Below are 21,637 nucleotides of genomic sequence, written 5' to 3'. Positions count from 1 at the left end.
TGTTAATTTGGGAGACGTTTAGGACATGTCGGGCACTGATGTGGTCCCTAACACGTTATTGTTTTCATTAAACCTCAAATGAATAAAATGCTAGTCAAAAAGAGAACAAATGCATCACGATAAAAGTGATTTTGAATCGGCCATAGTGAGTGGATTCAACTGAGTTATGGATTTTTGTTGTTGTATATGGCTAAATCTTAAAATGCATAGAGATATACATTTGATGTTTGTTAATGAATTATATTCTCAACTTGTTGATCAGGATGGAGGAAGCCATTCCACTGTGACTGAATATTCTGAGGTTGGGATCTCCAGAAACAGAGAGCAACAGTCTCCGAAATCTACACACGCTGCAATGGAGGTATGCATCGCTTGTGCTTTAAAGCTGCAGTTTGTCTGACTTCAGCCAATTGTTCGAGACTTGAAATACAGTCCAGCCCAGCCCAGCTTAGTGTGTGTGTGTCAGGTTTTACAATGTTTGTGGGGACCCCGTAAAGTTATTTATTTTGTTTTTAAAAATACTATTTAATAACCTGTTTCATCATGAGTTTATTGAAATAATAACAGAAGTTGTATATACCCTTAGTCTGAAATAATCTACAACATTACCAGCCACTGCAGCTGTTAATTTGGGAGACGTTTAGGACATGTCGGGCACTGATGTGGTCCCTAACACATTATTGTTTTCATTAAACCTCAAATGAATAAAATGCTAGTCAAAAAAAGAACAAATGCATCACGATAAAAGTGATTTTGAATCGGCCATAGTGAGTGGATTCAACTGAGTTATGGAATTTTGTTGTTGTATATGGCTAAATCTTAAAATGCATAGAGATATACACTTGATGTTTGTTAATGAATTATATTCTCAACTTGTTGATCAGGATGGAGGAAGCCATTCCACTGTGACTGAATATTCTGAGGTTGGGATCTCCAGAACCAGAGAGCAACAGTCTCCGAAATCTACACACGCTGCAATGGAGGTATGCATCGCTTGTGCTTTAAAGCTACAGTTTGTCTGACTTCAGCCAATTGTTCGAGTCTTGAAATATAGTACACCCAAGCCCAGCTTAGTGGGTGTGTGTCAGGTTTTACAATGATTGTGGGGACCCCGTAAAGTTATTTATTTTGTTTTTAAAAATACTATTTAATAACCTGTTTCATCATGAGTTTATTGAAATAATAACAGAAGTTGTATATACCCTTAGTCTGAAATAATCTTCAACATTACCAGCCACTGCAGCTGTTAATTTCGGAGACGTTTAGGACATGTCGGGCACTGATGTGGTCCCTAACACGTTATTGTTTTCATTAAACCTCAAATGAATAAAATGCTAGTCAAAAAGAGAACAAATGCATCACGATAAAAGTGATTTTGAATTGGCCATAGTGAGTGGATTCAACTGAGTTATGGATTTTTGTTGTTGTATATGGCCTAATCTTAAAATGCATAGAGATATACATTTGATGTTTGTTAATGAATTATATTCTCAACTTGTTGATCAGGATGGAGGAAGCCATTCCACTGTGACTGAATATTCTGAGGTTGGGATCTCCAGAACCAGAGAGCAACAGTCTCCGAAATCTACACACGCTGCAATGGAGGTATGCATCGCTTGTGCTTTAAAGCTGCAGTTTATCTGACTTCAGCCAATTGTTCGAGACTTGAAATACAGTCCAGCCCAGCCCAGCTTAGTGTGTGTGTGTCAGGTTTTACAATGTTTGTGGGGACCCCGTAAAGTTATTTATTTTGTTTTTAAAAATACTATTTAATAACCTGTTTCATCATGAGTTTATTGAAATAATAACAGAAGTTGTATATACCCTTAGTCTTAAATAATTTACAACATTACCAGCCACTGCAGCTGTTAATTTGGGAGACGTTTAGGACATGTCGGGCACTGATGTGGTCCCTAACACGTTATTGTTTTCATTAAACCTCAAATGAATAAAATGCTAGTCAAAAAGAGAACAAATGCATCACGATAAAAGTGATTTTGAATCGGCCATAGTGAGTGGATTCAACTGAGTTATGGATTTTTGTTGTTGTATATGGCCTAATCTTAAAATGCATAGAGATATACATTTGATGTTTGTTAATGAATTATATTCTCAACTTGTTGATCAGGATGGAGGAAGCCATTCCACTGTGACTGAATATTCTGAGGTTGGGATCTCCAGAAACAGAGAGCAACAGTCTCCGAAATCTACACACGCTGCAATGGAGGTATGCATCGCTTGTGCTTTAAAGCTGCAGTTTGTCTGACTTCAGCCAATTGTTCGAGACTTGAAATACAGTCCAGCCCAGCCCAGCTTAGTGTGTGTGTGTCAGGTTTTACAATGTTTGTGGGGACCCCGTAAAGTTATTTATTTTGTTTTTAAAAATACTATTTAATAACCTGTTTCATCATGAGTTTATTGAAATAATAACAGAAGTTGTATATACCCTTAGTCTGAAATAATCTACAACATTACCAGCCACTGCAGCTGTTAATTTGGGAGACGTTTAGGACATGTCGGGCACTGATGTGGTCCCTAACACATTATTGTTTTCATTAAACCTCAAATGAATAAAATGCTAGTCAAAAAAAGAACAAATGCATCACGATAAAAGTGATTTTGAATCGGCCATAGTGAGTGGATTCAACTGAGTTATGGAATTTTGTTGTTGTATATGGCTAAATCTTAAAATGCATAGAGATATACACTTGATGTTTGTTAATGAATTATATTCTCAACTTGTTGATCAGGATGGAGGAAGCCATTCCACTGTGACTGAATATTCTGAGGTTGGGATCTCCAGAACCAGAGAGCAACAGTCTCCGAAATCTACACACGCTGCAATGGAGGTATGCATCGCTTGTGCTTTAAAGCTACAGTTTGTCTGACTTCAGCCAATTGTTCGAGTCTTGAAATATAGTACACCCAAGCCCAGCTTAGTGGGTGTGTGTCAGGTTTTACAATGATTGTGGGGACCCCGTAAAGTTATTTATTTTGTTTTTAAAAATACTATTTAATAACCTGTTTCATCATGAGTTTATTGAAATAATAACAGAAGTTGTATATACCCTTAGTCTGAAATAATCTTCAACATTACCAGCCACTGCAGCTGTTAATTTCGGAGACGTTTAGGACATGTCGGGCACTGATGTGGTCCCTAACACGTTATTGTTTTCATTAAACCTCAAATGAATAAAATGCTAGTCAAAAAGAGAACAAATGCATCACGATAAAAGTGATTTTGAATTGGCCATAGTGAGTGGATTCAACTGAGTTATGGATTTTTGTTGTTGTATATGGCCTAATCTTAAAATGCATAGAGATATACATTTGATGTTTGTTAATGAATTATATTCTCAACTTGTTGATCAGGATGGAGGAAGCCATTCCACTGTGACTGAATATTCTGAGGTTGGGATCTCCAGAACCAGAGAGCAACAGTCTCCGAAATCTACACACGCTGCAATGGAGGTATGCATCGCTTGTGCTTTAAAGCTGCAGTTTATCTGACTTCAGCCAATTGTTCGAGACTTGAAATACAGTCCAGCCCAGCCCAGCTTAGTGTGTGTGTGTTAGGTTTTACAATGTTTGTGGGGACCCCGTAAAGTTATTTATTTTGTTTTTAAAAATACTATTTAATAACCTGTTTCATCATGAGTTTATTGAAATAATAACAGAAGTTGTATATACCCTTAGTCTGAAATAATCTACAACATTACCAGCCACTGCAGCTGTTAATTTGGGAGACGTTTAGGACATGTCGGGCACTGATATGGTCCCTAACACATTATTGTTTTCATTAAACCTCAAATGAATAAAATGCTAGTCAAAAAAAGAACAAATGCATCACGATAAAAGTGATTTTGAATCGGCCATAGTGAGTGGATTCAACTGAGTTATGGAATTTTGTTGTTGTATATGGCTAAATCTTAAAATGCATAGAGATATACACTTGATGTTTGTTAATGAATTATATTCTCAACTTGTTGATCAGGATGGAGGAAGCCATTCCACTGTGACTGAATATTCTGAGGTTGGGATCTCCAGAACCAGAGAGCAACAGTCTCCGAAATCTACACACGCTGCAATGGAGGTATGCATCGCTTGTGCTTTAAAGCTGCAGTTTATCTGACTTCAGCCAATTGTTCGAGACTTGAAATACAGTCCAGCCCAGCCCAGCTTAGTGTGTGTGTGTCAGGTTTTACAATGTTTGTGGGGACCCCGTAAAGTTATTTATTTTGTTTTTAAAAATACTATTTAATAACCTGTTTCATCATGAGTTTATTGAAATAATAACAGAAGTTGTATATACCCTTAGTCTTAAATAATCTACAACATTACCAGCCACTGCAGCTGTTAATTTGGGAGACGTTTAGGACATGTCGGGCACTGATGTGGTCCCTAACACGTTATTGTTTTCATTAAACCTCAAATGAATAAAATGCTAGTCAAAAAGAGAACAAATGCATCACGATAAAAGTGATTTTGAATCGGCCATAGTGAGTGGATTCAACTGAGTTATGGATTTTTGTTGTTGTATATGGCCTAATCTTAAAATGCATAGAGATATACATTTGATGTTTGTTAATGAATTATATTCTCAACTTGTTGATCAGGATGGAGGAAGCCATTCCACTGTGACTGAATATTCTGAGGTTGGGATCTCCAGAAACAGAGAGCAACAGTCTCCGAAATCTACACACGCTGCAATGGAGGTATGCATCGCTTGTGCTTTAAAGCTGCAGTTTGTCTGACTTCAGCCAATTGTTCGAGACTTGAAATACAGTCCAGCCCAGCCCAGCTTAGTGTGTGTGTGTCAGGTTTTACAATGTTTGTGGGGACCCCGTAAAGTTATTTATTTTGTTTTTAAAAATACTATTTAATAACCTGTTTCATCATGAGTTTATTGAAATAACAGAAGTTGTATATACCCTTAGTCTGAAATAATCTACAACATTACCAGCCACTGCAGCTGTTAATTTGGGAGACGTTTAGGACATGTCGGGCACTGATGTGGTCCCTAACACGTTATTGTTTTCATTAAACCTCAAATGAATAAAATGCTAGTCAAAAAGAGAACAAATGCATCACGATAAAAGTGATTTTGAATTGGCCATAGTGAGTGGATTCAACTGAGTTATGGATTTTTGTTGTTGTATATGGCCTAATCTTAAAATGCATAGAGATATACATTTGATGTTTGTTAATGAATTATATTCTCAACTTGTTGATCAGGATGGAGGAAGCCATTCCACTGTGACTGAATATTCTGAGGTTGGGATCTCCAGAACCAGAGAGCAACAGTCTCCGAAATCTACACACGCTGCAATGGAGGTATGCATCGCTTGTGCTTTAAAGCTGCAGTTTATCTGACTTCAGCCAATTGTTCGAGACTTGAAATACAGTCCAGCCCAGCCCAGCTTAGTGTGTGTGTGTCAGGTTTTACAATGTTTGTGGGGACCCCGTAAAGTTATTTATTTTGTTTTTAAAAATACTATTTAATAACCTGTTTCATCATGAGTTTATTGAAATAATAACAGAAGTTGTATATACCCTTAGTCTGAAATAATCTACAACATTACCAGCCACTGCAGCTGTTAATTTGGGAGACGTTTAGGACATGTCGGGCACTGATATGGTCCCTAACACATTATTGTTTTCATTAAACCTCAAATGAATAAAATGCTAGTCAAAAAAAGAACAAATGCATCACGATAAAAGTGATTTTGAATCGGCCATAGTGAGTGGATTCAACTGAGTTATGGAATTTTGTTGTTGTATATGGCTAAATCTTAAAATGCATAGAGATATACACTTGATGTTTGTTAATGAATTATATTCTCAACTTGTTGATCAGGATGGAGGAAGCCATTCCACTGTGACTGAACTATTTGATAACCTGTTTCATCATGAGTTTATTGAAATAATAACAGAAGTTGTATAAACTCTTAGTCTGAAATAATCTACAACATTACCATCCACTGCAGCTTTTTATTTGGGGGACTTTCAGTACTTCCTGGCTCTCCTGGGGTCCATTGCACACTATATTGTTAGCAAACAAAATGGATAAAATACATCAAGATAAAGCGACTTGGCATCAGCTATACTGAGACAGTCAAACTGATAAAATAAATGTTCTCATGGATTGCTAATGCTTAAAAATTGGTAGAAAATCTGTAGCAAGTACAGTGAGGTGCAGAAGTATTTGCACTCCTTGTGAGTTCACCCCTTAAGTAAATAGAGGATTAAAATGTCATTCATAGATGCATTTCCACTTATGGAGATATAGTTTAAAAAAATAAATTTAAAAAACGCAACTGGCATTGTATGATTTTTCTATAATTCAATTATAATTTACTGGGGTTCATAAGTATTTGCCCCCCCCCCCCCCCCCCCCCCGAGAAAATCAGTGCTAATGTATAGTGCAGAAGCAATTACAGAGGCTAGATGCTTTCACATATGGAAACGGGGATTTTGGCCCATTCCTCCACACAAATCTTCTTTAGATCTGTTGGGTTTTGAGGCTGTCGTTGAGAAACAGTTTCAGCTCCATCCAAAAATTTTCTATTGGGTTTAGATATGGAGTCTGGCTTGGCCACTCCAGAACCTTGATGTGGTCTTTACCCAGCCACTCCTCGGTCAGCTTGGCTGTGGGCTTTGGATCATTGTCATGTTGGAAGGTCAGGTGGCGTGTGGGTGGTTTCTCATGGAGTTAACCTGGACTTTTTTTTTTCAAGGTAGACTGACAACTCTTTGAATGTCATTACTAAGGCTGTCCCAAACGACGAGCTGTCCATTTACCTCCATATTCACTTCAAGCCGGTAGATTTTTGTTTCCAGTACTGCTATCTTCTGGAGCAGTTTGTGGCAATCATTCATTGACAGGGGAGGCATGTTGCTGCTACTTAGCTTCCGTTAGCCGAATTCCTCAGTTCCAGTCGCGATAAGGCAGGCTTGTGTTCCAGTAAAGACAAAAAAGCACTCTAAAAAGGCTCAAAAATGCTCAAAAAGCCTTTGTTTAAATATAAACAAGATTAAAAGAAAATTGCAAGACTTGCTGAGTAATTTAGAGGTGATTAAAAATGATTAAAAAGATGATTGAAGCATGAGAAGCAGGAGCAAAGCAGAGAGATGTCTGCAGGGTAGCGAAGCAGCAGGAAGAAACAAACCCAAAAACATAGTAACCTTTGCTATGTTTGGAGGTCATTTAATGTTGTGAATCAACCGTTAAAGTTGATAAAATTGCTCCCGTTTTTGCATTAGTTCTCTTCTGTCTACTTTTGACATGTGAAAATTTTAAGATTGTTTCATCCTTTAAAGACGGACTCAAGTCAAGATTTTGCAGATTAAGGAGTATTTTAGATAAAAAGTTGCTTAGGTACGCTCGGAAGGTTTACTTCAACAGAGCCTTTCTGAAAAGTTTACTGCTCTAAAATGGCGGCTGTTTACGAACGCTACCGTGTCTGTCATTTCGCATGTAGTTCTATATGCATTGGTTATCTAGGCGTAGATTGTATGCTGTCGGTTACAGTCAGGAAATATTTAACCCGCCTAGCATCGCATTTGCTACAGCGTCTCAACAAAAACTCTTCCCTCTCCGTGTCTGACTTTTCTCGCGTCATTCAACCAACGTATCAACGAACATTCTCGTTGCAGAAACGGTGACCAAATCCGAACGGATGAAAAAAAAAAAAACGTAATGCACGAAAAATGTGCAGATTTTGAACGTAACGTACGGCTTACACATTTAAAAATCAGTGCTCACTTGTACAAATTACGACGAGACCGTACAACTTGACAGGTATGAAGAATTAAAGTGCACCGTCACAGTTAGGTTGTAGCACTCTGTAGCACGGGACGTCCAACTATCAGTGGTCAGGGCGAAACTATGTGCTTTAGCAAAATCATCTTCGATGGCTTTGCTTGCCATTTCATAAATGTTGGGGATTAGGTTGTTGGAGAAATATGTCCGCGAGGGAACAATATAACGCGGGTCAAGCGTGGCAAATAAATTAACGAAGCCCACTGTGTGTTTTCACTGGTGTCATCTTTGGGGTTGTCCTGCCCTGAGAAAGTGATATCTGTGTGAGAAAGTGATATCTGTGGGTGATGCCGGCTGAGGTGCCGGAGTCATGTCATAAAAGTGTTGCCATTAGCATGGGGAACAAGCGCTGAACAAAGCTTGCATTTTTTTTCTCTCAATAGTTTGTCTCCCTCCGCATTGTAGTCCACGGGGAAACCAAAATGTTGCCACACCGCAGATTTGAAAGACGCCGGTGCTTCCTCAAAATTCGGTCCCTCCACTCCTCCGCTCCCCATCGCTATTTGTTTTCTTTCTTGTTTCACTTACACTTCTCTCGTAAGCGCTCTCTGCATCTATTACACAGGTGCTTGACAGCGATCCGACATTTACTTGCGGGGCGGGAATTTCTCCACAGCGGTGCTTCATGTCACACACAGGCACACAGAGGCCGATCAATTCATTCCACAAGCGTTCAGAATACATTAATTGCAAAACCGAAAAGGCGCGGTTCATAAAGGCGTATTGAACCGCAAACCGTTGCACCACTAGTGACTGCGCTTCAAGTGTTCGTTCATAGCCGATGTGCTACCATGGTATGTGAGCCCAGCTTAGCAAAGAGTACACACGGTGGCACCCTCCATATTTTCCTTGAAATAATTCCAGGCTCTGGCTATTCTGGTCCGGTTTTTGGGCTTTTTGCCACTTTCAGGTGTTACCAATTCTGCCCTTTTGGTAATTGGCGGTGTTTTTAACTCCTCGCCGTACTGACAAGTGAACCAGTGATTCACTTGGTTCGTTGTCGTCTGTTCGTCTGATTTCCTCCTCCGGAAGGCGGCGGCGTGCATAAAAACACCGAGAGGCGTCGGATAGCTCTTTAGATACTTTTATTGACCAAAACAAAAATGTGGGGGATGCAGCCACTCAACTCCGCGATACCCACAAACTTTTCCAACTCCCTCTCTCTCGCTCCCTCTCTCTCGCTCGTCCACTTTCTTCCTATTTGCTCAATCTGACATTGGCGGTCACATTGAAATAACAGCGGCCCCCTTGGAGGTGCCAGTAACAACCGCTTGCATCGCGAGCGCCCGCCATTCTAAACTTTATCCGCATTAAAAAAAATTTTAACCCGTCATTACCCGTCGACGCAATTACGTCATCGATGACATCGACTAGTCGGGACGGCTCTAGTTATAACTATTGCTGATTCTCAGGGGTACAAATACTTATGAACCTCAATAAATTACAAATAAATTTAAAAAATTACACAATGTGAGTTCCGGATTTTTTTAGATTGTCTGTATAAGTGGAAATGCATCTATGATTGAAATATCAGACCTCTACCTATTTTGTAAGTGGATGCAAATACTTCTGCTCCTCATTGTAAATATTGTCAACCTAAATCTCAACTTGTTGACAGGACGTACAGTTGAATTTAAGTGAATCTCCGGAATTTGAGATGTCAAGCACCACCGAGCATTCCTCTCTAGGACCTACGAAGTCAGAAGTGAAGGTACTTTTTGTTTTTCAATGTTGGATATATACCGTTTTTGATATTGGTGTGTAGACCTCTTTCCTCTGTGACAGTATTCAGCAATTCATGGTTTCTTTGTTCTTTAGAAATTGGATTCAAACCATTCTTTTCCCATGGACAAAAAAAACCTGCACAATATGGGTTTGGTTAACTACACTGATTCTGATGAATCCCAGGAGCTATCCATAAATCTTTACCAAAGTACTATCCCAAAGCTCAGGAGAACTAAATGTATGCAGGTCAACAGCACACTTAGCCGTTATCAGGTATGTATTAGGTAGAAGTGTGCAAAATTTCCGATTCTTAGATTATTCGCGATTCGGCCGTGGAAGATTCGAGAACGATTCACAAACATCCAAATTCCGATTATTGAAATATGCCAAGTAAAGCAGAAGTACGACACACTCAGCGCGCCGCGCGGTCTTCGGTACGCAATTAGGGACGGAGCGAGAGTAGCTAAACAACCTGCTTCTCATTACCCGGCCCCTCGGGTAACGCCAATGCTCAACTCACGGCTCTAGCTCAACTCATGCTACGAGATAAAAAAAAAAACAACAACATACCTGACTGCTGCCGAAAAGCTGCTACAAGCCACATTATGTTACGGTAGATATCATTTATATAGGACTAGATGCATTATAGCTTCGGTATCGTTACCAGCACATCTAAAAAAAAAACTAGATGCGGGCGTTAGTAACGGCCGCCATCTTAAAGCAGTACACTTCCCTGCAAGGCTGTTGTTGCGAACCTTCCAAGCGAACCTAATTAACTTTTTATCTAAAATACTCCTAAATCGGTAAAATATTGACTTGAATCTATCTTTAAAATAGTTTTAAAACTTTTACATGTTGAAAGTAGACAAAAGAGAAATTATGGAATAACAGGAGCAATTTTAACAACTTTAATGGTTGATTCACAACATTAAATTAATTGAAAGTAGTTTAAAGCTGCTGATATAGAATGGGGACTGGAGTTTTTTAATTTACTGTTATTTTTGTATATTTGTTTACTGCTATATGTTAACTTGATATTGAAACAGTAGTTTGGTTTAGCCTGAGAGGATTTTTGAACAATTTTGGAACTAATGTACAAAAGTAATTTAAAAAAAAAAAAAAAAAAAAAAAAAAAGAGTGGGGTGCATCAATAATCGTTTTATAATCGAATCTGAGCCTCTGAATCGTAATCGAATCGTTAGGTGCCCAAAGATTCCCAGCTCTAGTATTGGGAATTGTGTTGAGTCTTTTCATTGGTCGTCTGCCTTCTTTCCTTTATAAGTTTTTTTTTTCTAGGTGGGAAATGAAATTGACGGTAATGGAGAGCTTCTTTACTCCACCTCAGAGGACAGTGGAGATGAATATATTCCAGGCACAAGTGAGGAATCAGATGAGAGTGAAGGTTTGCAATGTGTCGACTCTCTCGTTAAGAAGGATATCATCAAAGATTTGTTTCACCTTACAAATACCTCAAAAGCCTCCTCGATGCCATCTGTTATGCACGTTGATGGACCATCTCCTCAGCATATACCCAAACGTCAGTCCACCAAACGGAAACAAAAGTCACCCAAAAAAGGAAAAGGTAAGTTTCCTGAGATGTTTTTAATGTTGATTTCAATGTTTATTTCTCTAATTAACTTTTCAGATATACTGTATATATATTTTCATTTATTTTGGAAATGATATTGTGATGTGCTAGTACATTTACAGTGCTTGGGCTAGTTGACTGTGCACTACGCAACAGCCATATTTAGAACAGCGTGTCATGGACTAAATGACTTGACTAATTTGAAACAAATTTAATGATGAATGTTTGTTTTTGTAAAGGTCGACAACCGGTTAAAAAGAAGCCATGGAAGAAAGAGGTCTTGGCTGTTGAGAAGCATATGATGTCATTCATCACTACCTGCCGTGTTCCACGGAAGAGCGACTGCGATGACTGCCTTAAAAAGGAACAAGTAGCACTCAAAAACAGGCATTGGTCAGCAGTAAAATTTTACATTAAAAACAAGATCACAGATCTCAAAAGGAGAGTTTAGGGGGATGTAGGGGTTATATATGGTGACCCTTTTTATATTGCTATTTGTGCTTTGTGACCATCTCTACAGACCTCCGTGAAGTTGCCCCATCAGATGAAAATTTATATAAAAATGATGGCAATAGTTTGTGCGTTTTTTTTTTTTTTTGTGTCCTGCTATTGTTGCAATATTTCTCTTATAGGTTTGAGGTCAATCAACCTCCCATTTTGATTTAAAAAATGGTGTCAATTGTTTGTGCTGTAAAAAATTGTCGTTTGTGCTGCGATCGTTTTATAGATATTGAGATATTAATTTCGAGTGAAGACGTCATAACTCCCATGGCTGACGGAGCTTATCAACTCTCAATAACAGAGGGCTGTCCAAACAACTAGCACGAACGTATCAGGAACGAATGGCACTTCTGGTCCATTTTGCGGTTAATGAGGAGCTGAGGGTGACGTCATCACTCGTAATTCAAATCTCAAGCCCCCCCATTCACTACAAAATGGACCCGAATTCGTTTCTGCTCGTTATTGACACCCTCGTTATTGAGACTTGATACGCTCCGTGAGCCATGGGAGTTATGACATCCTCACTGGAAATTAATATCTAAATATATATAAAATGATACCAGCATAAACAACATTTTTTACAGCACAAATGATTGACATTTTCATATAAATTTGCGACTGATGGGGTGGAGGGACTTCACGGAGGTCTGTACAGATGGTCACAAAGCACATATAGCAATACACGAAGTGTCGTCCTTTTTTTTTTTTTTAACTTCTGTGTCATCCTTTTGAAGTTGTGCTGTGGCAATTGGGGTTCTTGCTTTTGCCAGTTTGCAATCGCGCTTTAGAAATTGGGGATCGTGTTGTGGCAGGTTGCATTCGTGCTTTTCTTTTGCAAAGTGTTTGGTCTTTTGCATTTTGCCTCACACCTCTCGGCCATGGTAGATATACACAAACTTAACTATCAATGGCATAACTGTTTGCACTTGTTTCGTCTGTTTTGAAGCGATACAGCAGTTAAGAGAGAATAAAGACGATGACTTACCTTGTGCATGTTGCACTTCACTGTTACTGGCTAAAACTTTTCGAACTATAACCCCCCCCTTCGACTTGCGGTTTACGGTCAAGTGTTGCCTATCTATGGATTTTTAGAACCTAAAGTGCACTCCTGCGGCTAAAAGTCGAGTGCAGCCTATGTAAACAACCAATTATTTGTAAATATTGCTGATTGTTTGAACCCCAAACTTTTGAACCGTAGTGTACAGTCTGAAATTCCAGTAAATTTTTATCCAACATAAGGTAGAATTTAAACTGTAAATGTATCGTAATTAATGCAGTGATATACAATGATCCCTCGTTTTTCGTGGTTAAAGGGGATCCCCCCATTATAATCGAAATCGGCGAAGTAGATGTGTAGCTTATTTACATTAAAAAAAAAAAAAAAATCTTTTTTGTGTGTGTTCAATGCTTTTACTCAGATTTAGCATTGGAAAGAGTATAGTTTACTATAACAGTATAATTCTTTAAATTCTTCATTGACTGAGTCCTCTCAAATCAACTTGCTGTTTAGCAAGCAAATATCAGCGATGGACTGAGGGCGCAATGTAGCGAGGGATCACTGTAGTTCTTATATGGCTATGCAGTGATTTATTTGAGCAATGCTAGAACAACCTGTGCAAAGTTACTACAGAAATTGAATATCAGAAGTCCAAGACAAAGAATAACTTAATGCCAAGAGGAAAAAAAAAAGTTTTAAGGCACATTCCATTAAAATATTATGTGTCAGTTTTGACACATCAATGGTCACTGAAGAAAATGCACATATAAAAAAAACTTAATACTACCTGGTCAATTAGTAGTTTTACGGCATGTTCTTCGGGTGACATAGAGTGGTTCCACAAAGTCACAATGATCTGACATTTGTGAGGGTGGTGTGCATTATTACCGTCCCCAGAAGTAGGCATGATCTGACGTTTTTCTAACTGGTACCCAGAAAGGGAGAAAAACAGATGGTGTGCATAGTTACTGACCCCAGAAGAAGGTATGATCTGACGTTTGTGTAAGCGGTACCAAGAAGAGAGGAAAAAGCGGTCAGTGTGTAAAGTTACTGACCCCAGAAGTAAGTATGATCTGAGGTTTGTGTAAGCGGTACCCAGGAAGGGATAAAAAACAGGTATTGTGTATCGTTATTGACCCCATAAGTGACGAAAACGAAAAAATGTCCCCATAAGTCGGTCTGTAGTCAGGTCGATGCCTCTATACTTTGTCTAAATGGAAATTTAAAGTGATTTTTGCATTGTACAATTTTCGAGGATGCTCCCTGATTTTTTTCAGCTCTCTACGACATTCAGAAAGGGTGGTCCCCATAATGCACGGTCTTGTCAGGTGTCCCTACAATGACAGAAAAACAAGGCTGCGTGTGTGTGTGTGTGTGTGCTTGCTTGCGGTATTTCGAAGAGATACCTTCTCCTTGACCTAGATATAAAAGACAAAATGCATTTATTAAATAAGTTGCAGGAGGTAAAATTGCTTCTTTTTTTTTTGTTTTCTTTCGATTGTTATTGTTTTGGAACTTACCTAATATGGGCAGGTCTGAAAAGTACACAAAAGGCAACAAAATGTAATTTCATTTGTTTTCATTAACCTATGTACTCCATTTATGAATGAATAATAAAAGAAACTGGAGAACCTCAAAGGCCCGCTGTGGGTGCAGGATTTCATTCCAACCAGACAAATGACAACACTTTTTCACCAATCTGGTGCTTTACAAGTGCAATCGGTTGATTGCAGTCAGGTGCTGCTTGTTTTAGCAGAAACCTCATTGGTTCAACTACTGTATCTGTGCTGGATCGGCAGGAACAAAAACCACGACCGTCCTTTGAGGACCGGGTTAGAGACCACTGCTCTAAGTGAGCAGTGGGATAAAAGTGCAGGTGTGAGGTGTGGGAGCTAAATTGGTGTAGTGAGATATCCTCAGTAATATATAAAATGATATTAAATCAATTTGAATTCATATTATTTTCTTATGATTGAACGATATATACCTGAAACCTTGAATATTTTAGGTGAATTCTATAGGTATACTGGAGTAAAATGTGTAGAGTACTGTTGTGAGTTGTGGGAGCTCACCTGAGGTTCCACTAGTTGGTGTGGGAGGAGTTCCTATGTAAATAAAAGAGTTAAAATGTGATTAAATCAACTTGTATATAATTGACTTGTGAATGAATGATGTGTGCTGAAACCATGAATTTTTAGGTGAATATTATAGGTATACTGCAGTAAAGTACAGGTGTGATGTGTGGGAGCTAAACTGGTGTAGTGGGAGATCCTAAGTAAGTAAGAGATAAAATGATATTAAATCTATTTGAAGTTTTATGATTGACTTATGACTGAATGATATCTACCTGAAACCTTGAATATTTTAGGTGAATGCTATAGGTATACTGGGGTAAAATGTGTAGAGTACAGGTGTGAGTTGTGGGCGCTCACCTGAGGTTTCATTAGTTGGTCTGGGGGGGCGTCCTAAAGAGATCAAATGTGATTAATTCAACTTGAATATATTAAAGTGTATAATTGACTTATGAATGAATGATGTGTCCTGAATCCATGAATATTTTAGGTGAACATTATAGGTATACTAGGGTAAAGTACAGGTTTGATGTGTGGGAGCTAAACTGGTGTTGTGGGATATCCGAAGTAATATGTAGAGAAAAGGATATTAAATGATTTGTCAAAAGTTTGGACACACCTCATCATTTGTTCTCACTGAAGATACCAAAACAATGAATGAACAAAGTGGAATTGTGTACTTGGCAAAAAAAAATAAATAAAAATAAGTGAAACAATTGAAAACAGGTTTTATATTCTACTTTCTTCAGTAAGTATCCACCCTTTGCTCATATTAGTTTTTGCACTTTTGGCACTCTCTCAATGAGCTTCAAGGTCGACACCGGAAAAGGTTTTCACTTCACAGGTATGCCTTATCACGCTTAATAAGTGCCTTTAATTGGGTTGGAACTATCATTGGACACACCTCATTCAATGCATTACAAAACTTTTGGCCTGTACTCTCTATACTGTATATACAGTGCTTTGCAAAAGTATTCGGCCCCCTTGAAACTTGCAACCTTTCGCCACATTTCAGGCTTCAAACATAAAGATATGAAATTTAATTTTTTTGTCAAGAATCAACAACAAGTGGGACACAATCGTGAAGTGGAATAACATTTTTGGATAAAAAAACTTTTTTAACAAATAAAAAACTGAAAATTGGGGCGTGCAATATTATTCGGCCCCTTTACTTTCAGTGCAGCAAACTCACTCCAGAAGTTCAGTGAGGATCTCTGAATGATCCAATGTTGTCCTAAATGATGCGCAGCCCATCCCTCCTCCAGCCGCCCAGCAAAGGAGCCATCGTCCCCCCCCGGGACCCAGGGTGGTCCCCTGGGCCACCCGCGCGCCCATCAACCGGCCTTCAGGGATGGCAGGAGGGGACGCATCACCAACCCCACGCCTACCCGGGCCACGAGCCACAGCCACAGCCCCCCAACCGGCACGGCACGCCACGGGACCCCCAGCAGTCCACCAAGCCCCAGGCAAGGCAGGGTCCCCCACCAGTGCAGGCGACACCCCGCTGATACACCGGCGCCCAGCCAGCGACCCGCGACGGAGCGCAGGGCGGATGCCCAGCCAGAGAAGAGAGGGGAAGGCGGAGGCAGGAGAACGCCCAGGAACTGCCATGGGGCGATGCAAGATCGGAGACCCGACCCCCCAACCCACTCCCGCGGCCGGCAGCCGAGGCAGAGGGGAGGCCACACCCCGGGAGCCACGCCATATAGAAAAAGTGTGGGACCCACCTACCACCCTATTACTGTGGCTGCCAGGTTCCCGACTGGCAGCCATCACCCAGCACCGTGATGGGGGTGTGAGGGGAGGGTAGTGCAATGTATGCATGAACCTTGCAACCTTTCGCCACATTTCAGGCTTCAAACATAAAGATATAAAATTTTAATTTTTTGTCAAGAATCAACAACAAGTGGGGCACAATCGTGAAGTGGAACAAAATTTATTGGATAATTTAAACTTTTTTAACAAATAAAAAAACTGAAAAGTGGGGCGTGCAATATTATTCGGCCCCCTTGCGTTAATACTTTGTAGCGCCACCTTTTGCTCCAATTACAGCTGCAAGTCGCTTGGGGTATGTTTCTATCAGTTTTGCACATCGAGAGACTGACATTCATGCCCATTCTTCCTTGCAAAACAGCTCGAGCTCAGTGAGGTTGGATGGAGAGTGTTTGTGAACAGCAGTCTTCAGCTCTTTCCACAGATTCTCGATTGGATTCAGGTCTGGACTTTGACTTGGCCATTCTAACACCTGGATACGTTTATTTTTGAACCATTTCATTGTAGATTTGGCTTTTAGTTTTGGATCATTGTCCTGTTGGAAGATAAATCTCCGTCCCAGTCTCAGGTCTTGTGCAGATACCAACAGGTTTTCTTCCAGAATGTTCCTGTATTTGGCTGCATCCATCTTCCCGTCAATTTTAACCATCTTCCCTGTCCCTGCTGAAGAAAAGCAGGCCCAAACCATGATGCTGCCACCACCATGTTTGACAGTGGGGATGGTGTGTTCAGGGTGATGAGCTGTGTTGCTTTTACGCCACACATATCGTTTTGCATTGTGGCCAAAAAGTTCAATTTTGGTTTCATCTGACCAGAGCACCTTCTTCCACATGTTTGGTGTGTCTCCCAGGTGGCTTGTGGCAAACTTTAAACGAGACTTTTTATGGATATCTTTGAGAAATGGCTTTCTTCTTGCCACTCTTCCATAAAGGCCAGATTTGTGCAGTGTACGACTGATTGTTGTCCTATGGACAGACTCTCCCACCTCAGCTGTAGATCTCTGCAGTTCATCCAGAGTGATCATGGGCCTCTTGGCTGCATCTCTGACCAGTTTTCTCCTTGTTTGAGAAGAAAGTTTGGAAGGACGGCCGGGTCTTGGTAGATTTGCAGTGGTCTGATGCTCCTTCCATTTCAATATGATGGCTTGCACAGTGCTCCTTGAGATGTTTAAAGCTTGGGAAATCTTTTTGTATCCAAATCCGGCTTTAAACTTCTCCACAACAGTATCTCGGACCTGCCTGGTGTGTTCCTTGGTTTTCATAATGCTCTCTGCACTTTAAACAGAACCCTGAGACTATCAAAGAGCAGGTGCATTTATACGGAGACTTGATTACACACAGGTGGATTCTATTTATCATCATCGGTCATTTAGGACAACATTGGATCATTCAGAGATCCTCACTGAACTTCTGGAGTGAGTTTGCTGCACTGAAAGTAAAGGGGCCGAATAATATTGCACGCCCCAATTTTCAGTTTTTTATTTGTTAAAAAAGTTTTATTATCCAATAAATGTTGCTCCACTTCACGATTGTGTCCCACTTGTTGATTCTTGACAAAAAAATTAAATTTCATATCTTTATGTTTGAAGCCTGAAATGTGGCGAAAGGTTGCAAGATTCAAGGGGGCCGAATACTTTTGCAAGGCACTGTATGTTATACAGTAAAGGCGAGTGGACACAGGCTTTCTTTGGATCGTGCCGTTTATTGGCATAAGCTTCTCCTTCACAACAAACATAAGTATCGTTTAGTGGAAGCACAACAAAAGTAATATTCCTATCTCTCCCAAAAAAAATAATGTTCACAAAAAGAAAAGCACTTCAGTCTATAGTAATGAGGCCCTATTCTGACAAACAGTTAAACAACAATGCAAAATGAACTGGCATTCCATATCAAAATAGCTATGCAAAATACACGTAAAACTTAGACTTTGGTCACTCTATTTTTATTATTGTTATTTTTATTCTTATCATTATTATATTAACTCTACTTTTGATTGAAAATTTTACAATTGTTTTAAAAACAAAAACATGAAGAGGGGTTTTAATATAAAATTACTATAACTTGTAACTATAACAATTATCTTTTAAGAACTCCAAGTCTTTCTATCCGTGGATCACTTTAACAGAAAGAATGTTAATAATGGCATTTGTGGATTTATTGTTACAATAAACAAATACAGTGCTTATGTACAGTATGTTGTATGTATATATGCGTCGTGTGTCTTATCTTTCCATTTCAACAATAATTTACAGAAAAATATGGCATATTTTAGAGATGGTTTGAATTGCGATTAATTACGATTAATTAATTTTTAAGTTGTAATTAACTCGATTAAAAATTTTAATCGTTTGACAGCCCTAGTTTATATATATATATAAGCGCCAGCAGAGGGCGGCAAAACTCCATAAAACACAATTAACGTGGGCATTTCACTGTACTGGCATTTAAATCTGTCTGAGCGGGGCATGTGCATTAATTGCGTCAAATATTTTAACGTGATTAATTAAAAAAAATAATTACCGCCCGTTAACGCAATAATTTTGACAGCCCTAATATAAACATATATATATATATATATATTTTTTTTTTTTCATAAAACTGAATTTTGCTATCCAGAAGGAGGAGGCACACTTTGAGTATAATTCAACATGTTTTCATACAATTTCATGCATTATGAAAGATCTATGTGAATTTTGGGGGCTTGGAACGGATTAGGTTATTTACATGAAAGACGCGTTTCTACTTACAGAATTTTCAAGTTAAGAAAATATTTCAATTAATTTAATAAGTAGAGGTAGTACTGTACTGTCTTTGTGCTTTGTATTTAGTTTGAGGACATTACCATCTCCATCTGCCACGAAAAAACAAATAGAAGTTGGTATTTCCTATCAAATTTGCACCATCCAATAAAATCACGACACATTTTTCAGTAGTAATTTAAACAGTATTAGAGAGTATGGAAGAGGTTGATTAATTGTAGACGTTAATTCGATGGCATCTACTGGTGAAGAAAGGTACAGCAATGCTGGTTGTTTATAGGGTGGCAAACAAGTAGACTGGCTTAAGTAGCTATCATTTACTGGTACTGTCTTTGTGCTTTGTGTTAAGTTTGAGGATATACCATCATGGTCGTCATCACCGCTTCCGGTATCGCCACCGCTTCCGTTATCGTCACCGCTTCCGGTATTGTCACCGCTTCCGGTATCGTCACCGCTTCCGGTATCGCTTCCGCCATCGCCTCCGCCATCGCCACCGCTTCCGCCATCGCCTCCGATTCCACCATCGCCTCCAGTTCCGCCATCACCTCCGCCATCGCCTCCAGTTCCGCCATCGCTTCCGCCATCGCCTCCGCCATCGCTTCCGCCATCGCCACCGCTTCCTCCATCGTCACCGCTTCCGGTATCGTCACCGCTTCCGCCATCCTCTGAATATATATCTATTAGGTCTGTCAAAATTATCGCGTTAACGCGCGGTAATTGATTTTTTAAATTAATCACGTTAAAATATTTGACGCAATTAACGCACATGTCCCGCTCAGAAAATATTCTGCCTTTTGGTAAGTTTTACAGCAAGGCTTTTTGCGCTGTCCAACAGCGAACTCTTGTGGTCGCTTTGCGACATGGTTTATTATTTTCTTCTTTTCTTCATTATGGCTGCACGACGTCTCGGGCTGATAATGTTGTGCTTATATGATCCTTGGACAAGATTTGTCCGTAAGTATGGTTGTTGTAAAGAATGTACATATTATGTTAGTAAGCGAAATGTTATATTTTTTGTATGAGACGCTTTTTGTTTATGTTTAGTGAACCTAAATAGCGTGCTAAGCTAACGTTGTTGCTAATGCAATGCACTTTTTTGTTGTTGTTTCACTACGGCCTAAAGAGGACAGTGGTTTGAGGCCATTTTATTAATAAATCAGATGAAAAAGGAAGAAGTCTGATTATTAAGGCGTCGTTCACCAGCTGTCTAGCTTTGGAAAAAGTAGACGCTTCGGAATGAGGACAGCATAGACAGATTTAAATGACAGTAGAGTGAAATGCCCACTACAGTCCTTATGTACCGTATGTTGAATGTATATATCCATCTTGTGTCTTATCTTTCCATTCCAACAATTTATTTTACAGATTATATATATAATTTACAGAAAAATATGGCATATTTTATAGATGGTTTGAATTGCGATTAATTACGATTAATTAATTTTTAAGCTGTAATTAACTCGATTAAAAATTTTAATCGTTTGACAGCCCTAATATCTATATATATTTTTTTCATTCTTTGTATTACATTGTGTACAAAAAAATTGGTGTGTGTGTGGGGGGGGGGGGGTTAGGGGGGGACAAAATTTGTAATATTAATGTCCCATTGACAACCAAACATGCTCAATGAAACGTTTTGAAGATAATATATATTCAACTGCTTAGGATAAACTTTAAAAAAAAAATGAGGCTGAATAGTTTTATATTTGATAATTCAACAGAAACAGCAGGTATGGTCACTTTTTTCCCTTTCTACTTACTGTACTATGGTCAAAACAGGGTTTATACAAAAGGTAAAAGTCCAAAAATGTCAAATTAAAATCCCGGTAATTGAGGTCCTAAATTTACTATAAAATTATTTTAAGCATTAAGCAATATTTACCAATTTGGAAGGGTTAGGGTTTCACTTACCCGGACCAGTATACATTAATAACTGTGTATTAACACACTAATGTATAGGTGAATTAATGTTAAACATTGCATTATATCACTTTTTTAATGGTACTTAACAATTAGTTTAGTTACTGAATGTCATAGACTTCATAATGATTGACGGGTCAGATTCCACCTTCACTGCGCAACACCTTTAAGTTGAGGGCCGTCCTACAGTCCACTTTAGTTACTCGCAGTCGGTCGCAGAGTCAACACATGCAGTAATTCAATGCCTGATTTAGGATTGAAAAACTACGAAAGCTGTACCGCATACAAACAGGAAGGATTGTCTCAGGAGTGATTTGTTGGAGGATTCAAGGTAATTATTATATTTTTCGTACCATGCATGCATTTTGAAACGTTGTGAAAAAAATCAATGGGAGAAATTAACCGCGACGGACTAGCATCTTTCTTTGAAATATTTATATAAAGTGAATGCAAACTGCCCGTTTTTTTGCTTTTAACCAAG

General features: G+C 39.1%; 1 protein-coding gene across 1 annotated transcript; it reads left to right on the top strand.

Moving 5' to 3' along the window:
• Positions 1–5,256: 5,256 nt before the first annotated feature.
• Positions 5,257–13,973, top strand: LOC130929624 (uncharacterized). Its single transcript, XM_057856947.1, has 5 exons — positions 5,257–5,334; positions 9,441–9,533; positions 9,641–9,820; positions 10,844–11,129; positions 11,375–13,973. The coding sequence occupies exons 1-5, from the start codon at positions 5,329–5,331 to the stop codon at positions 11,584–11,586; spliced, it is 777 nt and encodes a 258-aa protein (XP_057712930.1). The 5' UTR covers positions 5,257–5,328; the 3' UTR covers positions 11,587–13,973.
• Positions 13,974–21,637: the final 7,664 nt, after the last annotated feature.

The sequence above is a fragment of the Corythoichthys intestinalis genome, chromosome 14 (assembly GCF_030265065.1).
Source record: "Corythoichthys intestinalis isolate RoL2023-P3 chromosome 14, ASM3026506v1, whole genome shotgun sequence".
Lineage (NCBI taxonomy): Eukaryota > Metazoa > Chordata > Actinopteri > Syngnathiformes > Syngnathidae > Corythoichthys > Corythoichthys intestinalis.
The sequence above is the reverse complement of the archived record's forward strand: the minus strand, read 5'-3'. Positions and strand labels throughout refer to the sequence as shown.